The following is a 17,424-nucleotide window of genomic DNA, read 5'->3' as shown; positions in this document are numbered from 1 at the left end:
CATCCACAAGCCAAGTGGAGAATTCTCAGAAGGAACCAGCCCTGCCGACACCTTGATCTAGTACTTCCAGCCTCCAGACCTGTGAGATGAATGCCTGTGGCTAAGGCCACCCGGTTGCTGTGTTATGGCAGCCCTGGCTGACACTCAGCTGCCAAAGGGCCAGGAAAAGGGGGTACAGTGTCCTCTGAAGGTTCTTTCTCTCAAGACATCAGTTTCAACAGTCTCTTGAGGTTGAAACAATGCCTTTGGTCAAAACCTCTTAGCCCATTTTTTACTTGAAGGGTGAGAATCAGTGGAGAAGAGATGGTAGTCAGACTACAGAAGAGAATGGGGCCTGTCCGCATGAGGACAACAGTGGATCCTGGGAATGGATATGCCCGGGAATGTCCAGGGATAGCGCCAAGCTTGCTCTGAAAAACTCAAAGATGTGGAAATATTCTGGGAAAAGTAGGGAAACGTCTTTAATCCCTAGAGCATGGAAACACAAGGACTATTAGAAAGGGCAGGGATTTGGGGTGAATCCAGACCCTGCACTTACCAAGTGACCTCATAGCCCTCCAAGTCTCATCTCCCCATCTCCACATCACAGCAGTGTGGTAAGAACAAGTGAAACACTTGTAAAGCACGTAGCACATGGAAAGCATGTAGTAGTCATCATGGAGTTTGTTCCACTCATTCACTCATTCATTCGTTCCATCAGCAAAGCATTACTGGCTATGTGCTGTGCTGGCTGTAGGCAGAGTTCTGCACAGTGAACAAGATTCACAGTTAGTGCCCTTACTCATCTTCTAGTCTGCTAAGGAAAGCATGCTTTTTACAAATTATTATACCTTCTGAATTCCGCCTACACCTATCTTCCTTTTAAAGTCCAGAATATGTGTGCTTGAAATACATTATTAATAACTCAGAATGACCCAACATTGGCAATTAGTATCACCACTATCAAAAAACATGCGAAGTACCCAACAGCATGTATTAAAGTCTAGCTCATGCAAAGAATTCTACAGTTTCTCTCAGAAGACATATAGTTTGTCATTTATCAGTACATCCTGCCTGAGTGGCTCCTTTATTTGGTTCCCACCAGGACACCAGTGGCACTGGTGCTACCTTATGCTGGTGTGCTGAGTGGTAACAGCAGTGATGTCACCACTGAAAGGCCACAATAGCAGAGCTGTTCTTGCTGCGTGTTCCCCGCCTACCTCCTTGTGCTATAATCGGTGATCATTGTCCTCCAGAATCTCATCACTGCTTTGACCATTTGGCTGATACAGAAAGGAAACAGGATGGCTTTTCTATCCCTTTATAATAATGGCACTTTGCATTTGTATAGCACATTTAACTTATTCAGTGCATTTTCTTGTCTACTGCCGGGTCTTATCCTAATGAAACAAAACTCCATGAGTTGTGTAATTGTCTGTGCCACAGAGAGAGCTTAGAAATCAGAGCCAGTGAAACTCAGTTCTGGAGGAGGACCAATGCCCCAAATTGCTTAAGGAATAACAAGTCCCATAGAAGTTACAAATGGAGCCAGCATGATAACTTGGCAACGCAGCTTTTCCGTGGGGAGAAGATATGTCTGGAGCATGCGAATTAATTCAGCACAAGCTGGGAGCTCAGAGGAATTCTCTCTTATTGTCCCCACCTAGGTACAGGCTGGCGCGGTTTTACCTTTAGAGAGGGGCTGTAGGAGTTGGAAAGAGTGAGAGGCAGAGACTGGATGCTACTGAGAATAAGAGGCTATTAGGATTTGTAAGATTGGCCCATTTTGTGGCCCAGAAACAGGACCCAGAAATGTTTCTTGCTTCTTCAGCAATTTGGAAAAGGGCAAAAATGAGTGGCTGGAAGGGTGAGCATTCTGGGGGCTGAAAACCAGAATCTTTACTTCTCATCACATTCTGGAAAATGAAGCATCTGGAAGCAGAGTTCCCACCACGAAAAACACATGGCTCGTGGATTACTTGCAATGAGTCATCCCGCTGGGCTGACCATCTCCCTGGAATTTGCGAAGTAACTCCTTCAGTCCACTTGGGCACCTGTTGGCAAATCATTGCTTTTACTCTGCAACCATTTGGAAAATTATGGCTCTCTAAATCATACCCTCAAGAACAGGGAAAGTGAAAATGCCTCCCCACCTGCACTATTCTCCCACTCAGTGATCCTCAGCTTGGCTACATATTAGAATCATCTGGAGAGCTGTTAAAAAAACTAGTGCCAAGCTGCACTTCAGAAAGTCTGGGGGGTGGGACCCAGGCAACAGGATGTTTTAACCTCCACAAGCAATTTCAGTGTACAGCCAAGGTCGAAAGCCATCGCTCTAACTACGTCCATTACAATGCTCACCCACTGGGCACTGAGGGTGCTCTGACGTGACAACCACGTCACACCTGTCACGGCCTTTCTCTGGTCTTCTCCACATGCCTTTATCCCATGCTCAGCAGAATTCCGGCTCACACATTATGAAAATCATAGCCCATGGTATTTGTGGTTGCCAGTCTCATGTGAACTAATCCTTGCTGCTAGCTAACATGAATCTGACCCCATGCTAAGTAATGTAGCAGTTGCAGAAACCAGAAGGACAGGATCCTTGTCTTCAAGAATACAACTGTGTAAGATACATGTACAGGCAACTACCATATAAGGTTTTAGGTGATCAGGGCTTTGAGGGACTCTCAGGCAGGAATGCAGAGAAAAGGCAAGATTTCTTTTAGCTGTACTGAGCATGTCTTCACAACTGACACACTACACACACACCCACAATTTATCCCCTTCAGCACATAACAACCGACTACATACATGGTAGGTGCTATATGAATTCCAGTTGAATGAATGAATAAATTCAGATTGGTACCTATTGGGTTGTTCCATAAAGCCAACACCCAGCACTTCTCAGCTCCCCACAACCCACACCATGCCCAGCCTCCTCCAGGATCCGTTTAATATCATTCAATCTGTGACACCTCTTCTTGCTCCTCTCCCACCTCACATTCCTGCCCTTAGTTTTCCAGAGTGCACATCAGGGCTGCATGTCCTGCACAGGTTGCTCTACTGACAGACATCCCTCGTGACACAGAGATCTGCAGCTGTCCTCCAATGTCCTCACTCCCATTTCTCTGGAATAAAATCCCTGATGCTGAGCTGAGCACATAGCCCCACAGAATCAAGACTAGATTATGCCATTTGCCTAAGATCTGGCCAAAGAGTTAAGGGGGAGTGGTGTGTGTGACTTCTGGGTCACTTTCTTCAAGGAAATGACCCTTTTCCTCTTGCCTCCTCCATTCTGCTACTTGAAAGAAGGTCATGATGTGACGTCCTCACGGTCCACATGGACAAGGAAATTCCCTAAAAATGACAGAGCTCCAAAGACGGGAGGAGCCTGGGTCTCTAGACAGCTTTGTGAGGCCGAGTCCCACCCACCCCATGCCAGCCTGGACAGGCCTCCCAAGGCCGAGTGAGCCCCATCGTGTTTCAGTCACGTTATAGTGGGTCTCTGTTACTCACAGCCCCAAACCCATATCCCAATTTGCTTTCCTGACTCTCGCACATCCTACAATCCCAGAAATCCCAGAGATCCTTGTTACGTTAATGACAGGAGAAGGATATTATGAAAACCCACATTGTTTCTGTCAGAACAATCAATGATTTGGTGACTTCTCATAGCAAAACTCCCAAGAGTCCATAAATCTTTATTGCTGAGAAGGTCAGGCTGTGAGAATCTGCTCTGCCTCTGCCGATGAATGCAGTAAGGGGACCAGCCTACTTTCATCTGGTCCACATGGTCTGTGGAGACTACAGGAGAGCCTAAGCGATCATCATTCTTTTCGCTGGCCCTGCAGAGACTGGCCTCTAGGGTAGTGGTAATAAGCTCTGTAAAGTTATGGAAAATAACTGACTCCTATGAACGTGAGGAATTGGAAGCAGCAAGGGTCGAAGACTGTGAACATGGACTCGGGGACCAGACCTATGAGCTGGGTGACCTTGAACAAGGTACTAACCATCTGGTGAACAGATAATTTCACCCAACTCACAAGGTTGCTATGAAGGTTCGGTTCACAGCAGTTCCAGGCTTCTCTGTAAACCTACTGAACCTGAACTTACCAGAATTGAGGGAAGTGCATTCGTTAGGGCTCTCCAGGAAAACAGAACCAACAGGGTGTGTGTATGTATGTGTGTGTGCACGTGTGTGTGTGTGTATGTGTGTGTTTAGAGAGAGAGAGAGATTTTAAGGAATAGGCTCATGCAACTGTAGAGATTTGGTAAGTTCAAAATCTGTAGAGTGGGCTGGCAGGCCGGAGACCCAGGGAACAGTCAATGTTGCCGTTGAGGTCTGAAAGTCGACTGCTGGCCAAATCCCCTCTTGCTCAGGAGAGCTGGGTCTTTCTGCGCTAGTAAGGCCTTCAACTGATTGAGTGAGGCCCACCCACAGAAGGGATGATAATGTGCTTTACTCAAAGTCCAATTTATTTCTTTAATTTTATGTCAATAGTTTTTGGGGAACAGGTGGTGCTTGGTTACATGGATAAGTTCTTTAGTGGTGATTTCTGAGATTTTGGTGCACCCATCACCTGAGCAGTGTACACTGTAAACAATGTGTAGTCTTTTATTCCTCAGCCCCCTCCCATCCTTCCCCGCAAATCCCCAAAGCCCATTATATCATTTTTATGCCTTTGCATCCTCATAGCTTAGCTCTCACTTATAAGTGAGAACATATGATATTTGGATTTCCATTCCTGAGTTTCTTCACTTAGAATAATGGCCTCCAGTTCCAGCCAAGTTGCCGCAAAGGCCATTATTTCATTCCGTTTCATGGCTGAGTAGTATTCCATGGTGCATACATGCCACATTTTCTTTCCACTCATTGGCTGATGGGCATTTAGGTTGGTTCCATAATTCTGTAATTACAAATTATGCTGCTATAAACGCGTGTGCATGTGTCTTTTTCATATAATGAAAGTCTGATTTAAATGTTAATCTCATCCAAAAAATACACCCTCACAGAAACAACCAGAACAATGTTAGATCACATATCTGGGCACCATGACCTAGCCAAGGTGACAGATAAAACTAACTATCCTGGGTGGATAGGAACCTGCCTTTCAGAGTCGTATGTTTAATCATCGATCCAGATTCAATGTGAGGCACAGCCAGGTTTAGGGACCCTCTCAGTGACGCATCTTAAGGTCCCTGATGATTTTAGGGTTTCTCCTCCTGCTGCCATGAGGGCTGCTGGACTTCTTTACTTTTTGAAACTGGTTGTGACGGCTTCACATTCATCTCAAAAGCAACCTTCTGTTGTGTCTCAGGCGAGGAAGGTGTTCTTTCCACACACAGCCAGGACATAGCAAGTTGTGGAAATGCTCCTCAAGTCCAGGGCTCAGCTCATCCTGGGCTGTTTGCAAAGGAGCTGGCAGCTTGTAACATCTGTCTGCTGTCAACTTCTCTGCGTGGAAGCTCTTCTCCCTCCCCTCTCCTTCTCCACAGATCCAGTTCTCCAGACCCTGGGGAGCCATCCTGGCACTGCTTAGGAATCACCAGAACATCTACCAAATACTCAAGTCACCAAATATTTCCCACAGTGTTTCTCTACCGTGGCCCCTCCACGGGGCATTTTCAAAATACAGATGACTGGACCCTCCCAAGGACTCCCAGAGGAGAACTTCTAGAAGTGATTCTTAAGCAGATATATGTTGAAACATCTCCAGAGGTGCTCTTGATAAGCAAAAAAAAAAAAATGAGAAACCATCAGTTCCATTAATGACGAATACTGGAGACCAGCAGACTCTAACATTTGCTACTACCTGATATGATCCTAGCATAGGAATTTTCACAATCAAGGCAGCAAGGTCTCACTGAAGAATATCCACATCCTTTGCCCTTAACTTTGTAGTGCCTCCACGCTGACCACAGCTTGAAAAGGTGCTTGCACATTTCCACTTCTCTTGCTTCTCTATGACACCAGGAGAACAAGCCTCAGGTGGTCACTGGAGGATGAGATGTGGCTGAGGCTGACTGAGATGAGCTAATGGCCTGCAGCCCACCAGATACAAGAATGAGGTCCAGCCAAGACCAGAAGAACATCCCCTGTGCCCAAGTGCAGCCAAGATCAACAGAACTGACCACATGACCCATGGACTCATGAGAAATAAATGGTGTTTGCTGTAAACTGGTTCGATACCTTATTATCAGGACAATAGAGAACTAATAAGGATAGGGCCAACCAGCTACCCAGATCCCCAGTGAAAAGCCAGTGCCCATGTGTTAGGGATTTGTTTGTAAAGTCCTTCAGTTTGCCTGCTGCGGCCCTACGGGAGGAGTGAGGTGAGGACATGTCCCCTCCAACTTCTGGTTCAGCATAGCACCACTGTTTACACATCAAGGAAAATGTTCCTTCTTTCCCTCTGACTAACAAGGAGTTTGCCACGGAAAGTGTCTGAATATAAATTATGCATGAGACATGGGTTTCTGAACTAGTTACAACTTTTGTTCCAGGATATTTTTACTTTTCTTCAAATATTCCCTCCAGGGGTGAACTACCCTACAAAGAAGTTAAATGAAATTAGAAAAAGAGCCTTAAAAGAATCCACTCGGACCCATCGATAGTGAGCCAAGCATCTTATAGGCTCTCTGAGGCACTATGTGGTTTCAGTATCCATAGCTTCCCTTTAAAATAGCTGAGCCATGTTACTGTAGCGGTGGTCCTTAAGGGGCATGTTTTGAAAAGAAGCAACAATCTCCCCTATAACGTGGTGATTAGAAATGTGGACTCTGGTCACATGGGCTTGCCTTCAAATCCCAGCTCTACCACTTAAGAAACAGGAGACTCTCGGATATATACTTAATCTCTCTAAGCCTCAATTTCCTTTTCTGTTAAGTGTGGCTCTTAATAATGACTACTTCATAGGGTTGTTGTGAGATTAAAGGAGTTAACACTTTTAAAGGCATAGAGTAGTCGGCATCACTATTTCCATGCTTTAGAAATCCCCCCAAGAAACGGAGAATTCTGATCTGGAAAACTTCTACGTCAACGATGGTCTCTCTAAGGCACTCCACACAACTGCCTCTGAGTTTATGTGTCCCTTTTCACCGTATCATGTCCCTCAATTAAAATATGCCATTCCCTCCAGAGCCCTGTAGGAAGAACCATATTGACAGCTAAAAAGAACTGAAATCCAATCAATCCCTTGTGGCGAGGAGTGCCAGTAATTAGGAAAAAAAAAAAAGGCAACATCTTCTCCATTCCTCCCAGTTGTTGTTTATTTAGAGACAGGGTCTCACACTGACCCAGGCTGGAGTGCAGTGGCACGACCTTGGCTCACTGCAGTCTGAACCTCCTGGACTCAAGTGATCCTCCCACCTCCCCCTCCCACTCCTGAGCAGCTGGGACTACAGGTATGCACCACCACGCCTGGCTAAATTTTATTTTATTTTTATTTATTTATTTTTTGTAGAGATGGGGGTCTCACTATGTTACCCACACTGATCACAACCTCCTGGGCTCAAGCAATCCTCCTGCTTCCCAAAGCGCTGGGATTACAGGCAAGAGCCACTGCACCCAGCCCTTCCTGGTTGTTAGCACATGACAAATACTGTGCACCAAAGCAACATGGGTCTTTCCCTAAGTTCTGGTTTATAAATGTACTTAGTAGCCCCCACTTAGGTCAAAGAAATTTGAACAAAGCTTGAACCATCTATGTGTAAATGTGTAGAGTGAACAAATGGCTGAACTCTGGCAAAGAATAACATCACTTTAAGAAAAAAGTTTTCCCCTGATAGAAGTGCCACATGCTTATGGTATCAATGAGATACCAGGAGCTAAGATACTCTGCCCAATGAGAGAATGAAAATAATCTGTCCACTACAGCTTTTTATATCCACGCATGTCAGGAATGTTGCCATAAGAATGTTATGTAACAAATCATTCCAAAATACAGTACCTTAAAACAATAACCATTTATACTCGCTCACACATCTAAAGGATGGTTGGCAGTCACTGGCTCTAGCAGGCTTGGCCTTGAGATACAGGTGGGCTCAGGTAGGTTCCCCATGCCTCTCATCCTCCTTGAACTAGTGGATTGGTCTTGTCAATGACAGAATTTCAGAAGGGAGGACAGAAATGTCCAATGTCTCTCACAGCCTTGACACACACTCCCACGCCTGCCCACTTTGCAGTGGACAAATCCTGTCACCCGACAGAGCCAAGTATCAGTGGGGAGAGGAAATATACTCGGCTTATAGGAGGAAGAACAGCAAAATCATAATGCAAAGGTCACGGAGACCAGGCTCAGTTGCTTCAGGGGCCTGTGACCTGTGCAGCTGCACAAGGCCCTGCGCTGGGAAGAGCCCCACCTTTGGTTGAATGTTTGGCATCAGTTTCCGACATGGAGCCTCACATTGCCATTTTTCACAAGGCCCTGCCAATTATGTAGACAGTCCTGGGGAGAGGGGAAGGTAAGGAAGCATTAATAATAATGCAATCTCCTCATTTAACAAGACTGACTTTTCACTGCGAAAGTGTCATATCCACTCCCCATCTCCTCCAACCCCTGCTTTCAGAACTACATCATGGAATTTCTGCAGTGGGTTCAGGCTGCTACTGGCAGCCTCACTTCACATCATAACTCCTCCGTAAGACAGAGCTGTGGCTCTGGGAAGCTTTAACAAGGAACAGACACTGGTGCCCGTTAGTGGGAACACCTATGGTCATATCACCACTGCATTTCCAATACTAAACCTGGAGCACCTGCCCCTTCCCACCAGGCTCCCCAGTGAACTCAACGGCCCACTCACCCCCAAATCCTACCCACATGCCCTTCTCCTCCATGTGGTGATGAGAATGCCCAATGAGAGAATGAAAATAATCCCCCCACGACAGCTTTTTACATCCACAAATGTCAGGGAAAACCTGCAGTGGGAACAGACAAATTCTTGGGGAAATTGGGACATGAACTGGAGAATCACAGAATTGTCAAGCCAGAAGGGCCATCCCAAACTATACAACTAAATGCCCCTGACATTGGGCAGGCTCAGTCTAACTCAAAATCATCTCAGGTACAAACTTGTCTAATTTGATCTAAGGGCCTGGGTGCGGTTGCTCACTCCTGTAATCCCAGCACTTTGGGAGGCCGAGGTGGGTGGATCACCTGAGGTCAGGAGTTTGAGACCAGCCTGGCCAACATGGTGTAACCTCACCTCTACTAAAAATACAAAAATCAGCCGGGCGTCGTGGCACATGCCTGTAGTCTCAGGTATTCAGGAGGCCGAGGCAGGAGAATCACATGAACCAGGGAGGCAGAGGTTGCAGTGAACCGAGATCGTGCCACTGTACTTTAGCCTGGATGACAAAGTGAGACTCTGTCTCAAAAAATGAAAAATAAAAATAAAAAAACATAACTTGGTCTAAGGGATGTGAACATTTCACAACCAGTCCCAAAGTTTGATGACTACCACTGATGAAGCACGTTTCTCCTTATTCTCATACCAATCATTTGAGCTCGCATTTAAGATAATTTCCTCGAACCACTAGCTAAACTTGCAGATGCAACAGGAGTCAGCCCCTCCCCATGAGAATCCTTTATATGCCCGAAAGCAGCAATCACACCAACCTCTGCCTTCCAGGATGCTTCCTGCTCCCAAACCTGCACTTTGTAGGGGCCCCACAGAGCTTATGATGTGCCCTGGTGGGGAGAGTTGCTCAAGAGGCAAGTGGCTCTTGCCACAAGAAAAATGAATCATGAGCACAAGTCAACACAAGAATCCTGCAGTTCAGACAATTACCCAAAGAACACATTTTCTGATAATTACAGAGCTAAAAATGGATCCACTTTGAAAATCCCTTCCTTTCTCCCAAGAAAGCTGAGGAGGTGGTTTAACAACAATCAGCTGCTGAGATGCATCACATTCTAGGGTGTTTAGGAGGCTAGTTCCAAGAAATTCTTGGAAGGTGCAGTTCCCAGAAGGTGGTGCTGCTAACTAGACCCATTAACCCTCCCCGCCATCCCCAACACATGCTCACAGCTTGGGAATCAGAACTCAGAAGCCCATTCGAAATGAGAGAGACAGGAGGGAGGAGACCTAGGCCGGCCCACCTTGTGATGCTGCTCAAACACCAAATGGCACTTACCTAAGAAAACGGGAGGGGATGCTAAGGGGCGGTGCAACCAGCCAAGGATTATCTCGGCTGGCCAAGTGTGTGCTTAGTGATGTTATAAAGGGTTTTAGGTAGAATCTAAGGGTCAGGATGATAATAATAACATTTAATATGCATTGTACACTTATGAGCCAGATGTACCATATTATCTCATTTAATTCTCACACACCTGTATGAGCACGGTCCTGTTATTTTCACCCCTAGTTTACAGTCACACTGAGGCACACGCTGTGAGTTACAAGGATAATAAGGAGAGAGGCAGGATTTGGAAGCAGTAGAAGTTTGCGCACTTCACCAAAACCTTCCAGATATAAAGGTCCCAGAATTGGCTGAGAGCAGATATTAGGATGGTTGAAATACAGACTACAAGGGGGCAGAGGGTATAAGCATTATGGAAGAAAATCAGACAGAAGACACTGTAGGTCAGAGATCTTCTGTGTCAATAATGAATGTAATATTGAGTTAATTTCAATTTTTAAATACAAATCTTTTTTTATTTTTTTTTTTGAGAGACAGTTTCGCTGTTGTTGCCCAGGCTGGAGTGCAATGGCGCGATCTCGGCTCACTGCAACCTCCACCTCCCGGGTTCAAGTAATTCTCCTGCCTTAGCCTCCCGAGTAGCTGGGATTATAGGCGCCCACCACCATGCCCAGCTAATTTGTGGGGGTTTCACCATGTTGGCCAGGCTGGTCACTGACCTCAGGTGATCTGCCCACCTTGGCCTCCCAAAGTGCTGGGATTACAGGTGTGAGCCGCCATGCCTGGCCTATAAATCTTATATAAGGAATAAATGTAGTAAAATATGTAAATTTTGTACTATGTCATGGACAGTACTAAAATGAAGAAATGGAAAGATTATTGACTAAGCCAGTGTTTCCAAGAAGAAGGATTTAGATGACAGAAGTGCCAGAAAGTTGGCACTCATTCATTCACTTACTTAGTCAATACTCGCTAAGCACCTTCAATGGGCTGTGCGTTGCTCTACATTCTATGTCACATTCTATGATGGTGAATGAAACAAAATTGCTGACCACCCAGAACTGGCGTTGCAGTGAGAGAAGACAGACCTGCATGCCCAGGACCTAAATGCCTTTGGGAGAATAGTGTTACCAACTTAAGCTAAACAACACATGAGCCACAGCCAGACCTCAAGGGCCAGACAGACAGAAGTACCTATAATTTGAAATTACATTCAGAAAGAAATTATGTTGAAATGATCCTCATTAAATTAATAAAACAAAATTGCTCAACTTTTAACAAAAGCATAAGCTTTAAACAGAAGCATAACTAAGCATTAACCAGCTTGCCCTGCAGCCCACCTCCTTATAGCCGCGTACTGCTTGAAAGTCCCATCGCCTCTGTCACGAGGTCCTAACATCTATACATAACATCTTTAACATTAAAGTCCTCAAAAACCTCAAGTTTCCCATTTGAGATATTTTCTAGATCCTGATTCCATCAGGCCCACTGACACCAGCCATCTGTGGACTCCCTCCAAGGAACTGACTTAGGACAAGAATGAAGTTTCTACTTCCTTATGATTTCATCTCCCATGCCCTAATCAATCAGCAACCCCCTGTTCTTCAGCCCACTACCCACCAAAATTCCCTCTAAAATTCCAGCCCAAAACTTCTGGAGGAGGGGGATTTGAGACTCCCTCATGCCTCATTTGGCTGCCATACAATTATTAAGCTCTTTCTCTGCTGCAACTCCCATCGTCTCAGTGCATTGGTCTGTTACTGTGCAAGGGTGCAAAGCTGCTGGTCCTGGTATGAAGCTGGTGGTCCTGTAACAATGATGACATCACTGAAAACAACCTCAGGTATCCAGGGCACACAGAAGAACTAACAACCAGTTGTTAAAAGTAGATGTGCTTAGGGCAAGAGGACTGGAGGAGGAGGGAGATTCCACAAAGAAAGCAAGCAAGCTGGGCTGGGCATGGTGGCTCATCCCTGTAATTCTGTCATTTCGAGAGGCCAAGATGGGAGGATCACTTGAAGCCAGGAGTTTGAGACCAGCCTGGACAACAAAGGAATAACCAATCTCTACAAAAAATAAAAAAGTCGGCCAGGTATGGTGGTGCATGCCTGCAGTTCCAGCTACTCAGGAGGCCGAGGTGGGAAAGTCACTTGAGCCCAGGAATTCAAGGCTGCAGTGAGTTATGATTGCACCCCTGCACTCCAGCCTGGGTGGCAGAGCAGGACCCTGTCTCAAATAAATAAATAAAGTTGTAGGTACATGGCTTATTTCTGTGTTGAGTTAGTGCAGAGGTGCTGGCCACTCCAGTGCCACTCCCCGTGGAAGCAAGAAAACTGTCAGGCTGCAGAAGGTGTGATCACGCAGTCACAACACCTAAAGTCTTGAAGTCACTGGCTCATGTCCTCTGATGTCTACCTTTTCTCCCTAGTATTTTGCATGACCATGAACAACAACTGCACTTGACCTCCCAGAAGCTGCAGCAGAGGCAGAGGCATGGAAGAAAGGAGCATGTACAAATGAAAGGGGCAAAAGGCAGGAAAAGGTAGAGTACAGAGTTTCTTGGAGTAAAATGCCTCAGTTTATTGTTTAAAGAAACTTATGCAAACAATATGCAAATTTGCAAAAAGTAACACTAATTCTTGCATAGTGTGCTTACTTTTATACCCTTGGCTCTGACCTTTAAAACGTCCGGGGCTGCAAGTCTGTGGGCCACAGGACCTTGGCCATTGCCTGCTACCTGGCCAGAGTCAGTGGGTCAAGCAGTATAAAAGAATAAGCAAGGCTAAAAGGTGATGGATATGGAACATTGTTCTGTCAGAGAATACAGGACAATATATTGAGGATGGGAGAGAAAGTGGCAACTTGGAGTCTGAAAGGCAAAACTTTGATTTTGTCTTGATCCATTCTATGTCACTTAGCTGTCAAGTGTTAAAGAACAAACCAGAGACTATAGAAGTACCAGCTGGAGCAGGTTATGGGTATCCAAGATATTATCTGGAAAAATAATTTATAAATTTATGAATTCATATTGTTATTTTCCTAATCATTCTTTATTCCTTGGATCACAAATATTTTCATATATAGGTTTTATCCAAGCACATTTCCCTGCTGTATCATACAAGATATGGGATTCTAATGCACTGACTCTCTTAGAAGATACTAAAGGACAAGTAATTAGCTAGAAAAATAATTGGCTGCTTCTTTAAGCTCTCTCTCAATGAAAGGTATCATTACTAAAATACAGAAAAAAACCTTTAAAACCTTGCAAAGTATTTTCCCCTTCTATCAACGTTGGCATAACATTTTATTTCTGTCCTATTCATATAAGGCTCAAAAACTCCTTTTGGGCTGACAGGCGGCCTTCTTATGGCCTGTAGTTCATCCACTCTGTACAGAGAGGTTAGGGACGTCCTTTGGTTATTTTACCGGCAAGTTGCCGTTCTCCACATTTTGCTGCAAAAAGCACACACTTGCCTGGGAAAGAGACACAGGGGCCCCCAGCTATGGCACAGAGCTATGCTAAATACCAAGCTTTAACTGTGTGTGCCCACATGCGCTTCCTGAATGAGTCTGGGGAAGCTGTAATGTACTACCCATCCATTCAGAGCAACTCTCTGAACCACGTGACTCTGCCTTTAATAACACCCCCTCATCCCACCCATTCAGCATTCCCAGTGATGCTGACAATCAAATTGCAAAGCTGAGTGACAGGCTACAACCTCAAAGGAAACCCAGCATCTAGTTAAAAACTTCCCAAGGTCGGCAGGGAGTGTTCCTGAGACCAGCCCCAGACAGGAACAAAGGCTCTGTGGTAATAGCAGCTGAAAATGCCATCCATCATCATGCAAAGATAAAGAGCTTCCAACTCCAATCAGAGGGCACTCGCAAATATCCAGTGCTGTCCTGACACTTTGATTGATGGCCACCTCCTTTAATTAGCTCCTCTTGTCTCTGGAGGTTTCCAAAGAACTGATCACTTGCTCCCACCTCCCCCTTTCCCTGCCACCATTTGCCTTCCTGGTGGACAGGACTGGAGCAGGCACTCAGCCTCACCAGCCTCTTTCACTGTGTGCCTACCCACCACCGTGTGATCCTCCATCCTCCAGCATGAAGCTGCCACACTGACCTTTCGCAGAAGGAAGCAGATGCGCTCGATGTTCCTCAGCCGTTCCCTCTATCAGGATGCACAAGAAAGAAACGAGAGGGGAGGTTAGGGGTTCTGCTAAAACAGCATGAGAAGGCCCTACAATCAGCCCCAAAAGCGGAGGCAGAACCCACCAGAGAGCCCTCATGGGCACATGGCCAGCATTCTCCCACCCAATGGCTTTTTCTAAGAGTTTCTGACTTTCTTCCCTGTACCTTGTCATGGTCATTTGCTCTTAACAGAACTCTCCCAGCAAACAGCATGGGCTCACCTTCCCTCTCAGTCCAGCATGGATTTCTGTTCTTCTATCTACAAAGTCTCTCTCAGCCTCCATGTACACATAAGGTGGTCAAACTGCCGAATGGTACCTCGTGCTCACGGAACATCCTAAAGCCTGCAGCCGGCCCTCCCAGGAGGCCTTCCCACTTGGGTCTCGAAGAGCGTATGTGCCCTCATTAGTATCTAAGGTAGACAAGTTCTCTGCCTGCTGGTTTCATTTTTCTAAAGTGAGTCTACTTGGCGGAAGCAATCTCCCTACTAAATTAGACACCAGTGATGCCCCCAGGCTAAGGCTTTTTAAGAAGTTCGAGTCTATCAAGGCCTGGCTCACTGCCAAGGGAAGATGAGATGATGGCCTGTGGCTGGGCAGGTGATGATGCCCACTTCATGCACTAAATGCTATTGCCTCCCTTTTCCTTCAATGACTTTAACGATTTCCAAAGCCACACTGAACACAGCTGTGGCGTCTCCCGGTGCTTCATTACTGAGGCAATTTGGTTGCCATAGATGGAATGGTAATGAGATTCCTCGTGGATCTGGAAAGGACAGGTGGCTGGGACACTTCATTTCCCTAATTAAATCATAAATATAGTAAATATAGTGATTCCTGTGCATCCTTTAAGCCCAGAGGAAGGAGCCCACATCTGGACAAATTAGTGTCCACATGGCTAGAAAGACACACTGCATCCTCCTCACACATGTGCACATGCAAGCACACACACTTATGTGCACATACGCATGAAATGTAATGCTACAAGACACACACTAGCTCCTTTTCCAGCAAGCCAGAGCCACTGAAGGACAACATCTACCATTACTTTAAAGTAATGAATGCCCTGCTGGTAAAAGGAAGGGAAAACATGAGAAACGAGGAGTAAAACAGAGCATTCCTCCTCCTTTCCATCCCATAGGGCCCAACAATATTGGGAGCTTCAGGGCATCTTAAATCCAAGTGGGCCTCATGCCCTCATTGAGAGACGCATCATACGGATCAGCAATTATTTGTGACACACAAGTCCTTCCAGGGCTGGAGTCACCAATCAGTGAAGTAGCTTTTTTAAGCCACCTGAGTCTGAAATGCTGCTTTGGGGGCTCTATAGAGGTCTAAGAGCTCGCAGAAGAATTAAAAGAGGCATCTGAAGCATTTAACTTCCTGCCAGGGAGTAACAACATAAGAACTGGGAAAATGTGTCTAGCAGTCTTCCATTTAGGGTTTTTATTTGTTTTTGTTTTTGTTTTCAATCCGAGACAAGAGTTTTCCCCATGGGGCATCTAGAGTCTTATTCTGTTCATGAACTTCATAGGGCCCAGGCTCCTTAATTAATCAGTTAACTAATTAGAAGTGTGCCTTTAATAATAGGAGTAAAAAAAGTGAATTGAGATTTAACTTCTATGCCACCACTTCAATATTCATCCACCGTTTAATCGACAAATAGCTATGGAGCACCTACTATGTGCAAACTATATTCCTGCACTGGCCTTTCACAGAAGCTCCCTGGAGAGCATATACTAGTCCTGATTTTCTTTATTCTGTCTAAATTTCCTTATTCTTTGCCATGGTGAGATGGAAAGGGTTCCACAAAAATATTTTGTGGTTTCACCAATCACCTGCAACCCAGCATGGAATCTGCATGATGGAACTGAGCGGTAGGACAAATTCCTTCCCTAGCATTTGCCCTGGAATCAGACAAGAAAACTTTGGGTGTTCTAAGTGAGCTGCCTATTAATTTGAGCCCAAACAATTAGAAGGAAGGAAAGTAGGCTCTTGTCTTCCCTGGCATTCCTAAATGAAGGTCTCTCAGACTAGAGTCGCTCACTGCACCTGGTAGATACTGACAGACCAGGCATGTAATGTCGGTGCCAAACACAAAAACATCCAGAAAGACATGAGACCCAGAGTGAAACCTTTCAGGCCTGGCAGATCCAAATTATCCCAGATGCATGGTGAGGCTGGCAGATGGAAACAAAATGGATTTTAATAGTTATAAGTTCATCAAATACAGTAAGTTTTAAAGTGGATCTTGCAGGTTCTTTAAACTTGCATCAAAATTTGCTTTGAAAGAGTTCGGCTCTATTTCATGGAATCAAAAAATTTGATGCCAAAGTGGGCCTCAGATATTATAAAATCAGGTCTCTTAAAAGAGGCAACACACGGTAGATGGTAGGATGGCAGACTTTGGAGACAGGTAAGCCTGGGTTCAAGTCCTAGCTCCAGCACTCATGACTTATAAATCCCTGTACAAAAGAGTCCATTGAGTGGTTTATAAATTGGGTTAATGATGTTTGTCTCGCAGCATTATTGTGAGGATTACAGATTATGTATATAAAGTTCCTAGCACAAAGTAAAAACTCAAAATACAACAACAAATCCAGTAATAACTCTCTACTTTATAGAAGGGGACACTGAATCCTGGTTCTTCCATATGGTATTGTGGTACCTCCCTAAAAGCATATCCTTCTTCATGGGGCCTGCAGCTAAGGATAAGAGACCTCTTTGTCCCTGCTGAACGACGCCATAAACATTCCAGGCTAAGATGGTATCATGCTAGCAGAGCCTGTTGTTCTCTCTACAACTTCTGGCTGAAAAGGTCAACAAAGCTACTCCAAGAGGCAAAAAGTTGCCTTAGTGCTGGAAACCATGGCCTGGAAGGAACTTCAACTAAACAGAGGACCAGTGAATTTGGATTGAGAAACACACTCGAATGAACTGTGTGTGCACCACCCTTTGAACTCAGAAGAGCAGGTCTGGAGTAAGTTTGGAAAAGGCTCTGTCCACATACAGGGTTGGTCCCTGGCTCTGGGACATGGACTGCACTGACCAGGGAAACAAACAGCCAAAACACCCATTGCCACCCAGCATCCATGCAGAAGCTCCCAG

At 45.3% G+C, this 17,424-nt stretch overlaps 1 protein-coding gene across 4 annotated transcripts in view; it reads right to left on the bottom strand.

The window, feature by feature from the left end:
• The window catches only part of LOC105478329 (cornichon family AMPA receptor auxiliary protein 3), a 333,823-nt gene that overhangs the window by 47,283 nt on the left and 269,116 nt on the right, over window positions 1-17,424 (bottom strand). For all 4 annotated transcript variants that reach the window (XM_024791880.2, XM_011735507.3, XM_011735517.3 and 1 more), the window contains exon 3: window positions 14,250-14,297. In XM_024791880.2, coding sequence (XP_024647648.1) covers window positions 14,250-14,297 — 48 coding nt within the window. The remainder of the gene's footprint in view (window positions 1-14,249; window positions 14,298-17,424) is intronic.

Source organism: Macaca nemestrina, chromosome 1 (genome assembly GCF_043159975.1).
Source record: "Macaca nemestrina isolate mMacNem1 chromosome 1, mMacNem.hap1, whole genome shotgun sequence".
NCBI classification, from domain to species: domain Eukaryota; kingdom Metazoa; phylum Chordata; class Mammalia; order Primates; family Cercopithecidae; genus Macaca; species Macaca nemestrina.
The sequence above is the reverse complement of the archived record's forward strand: the minus strand, read 5'-3'. Positions and strand labels throughout refer to the sequence as shown.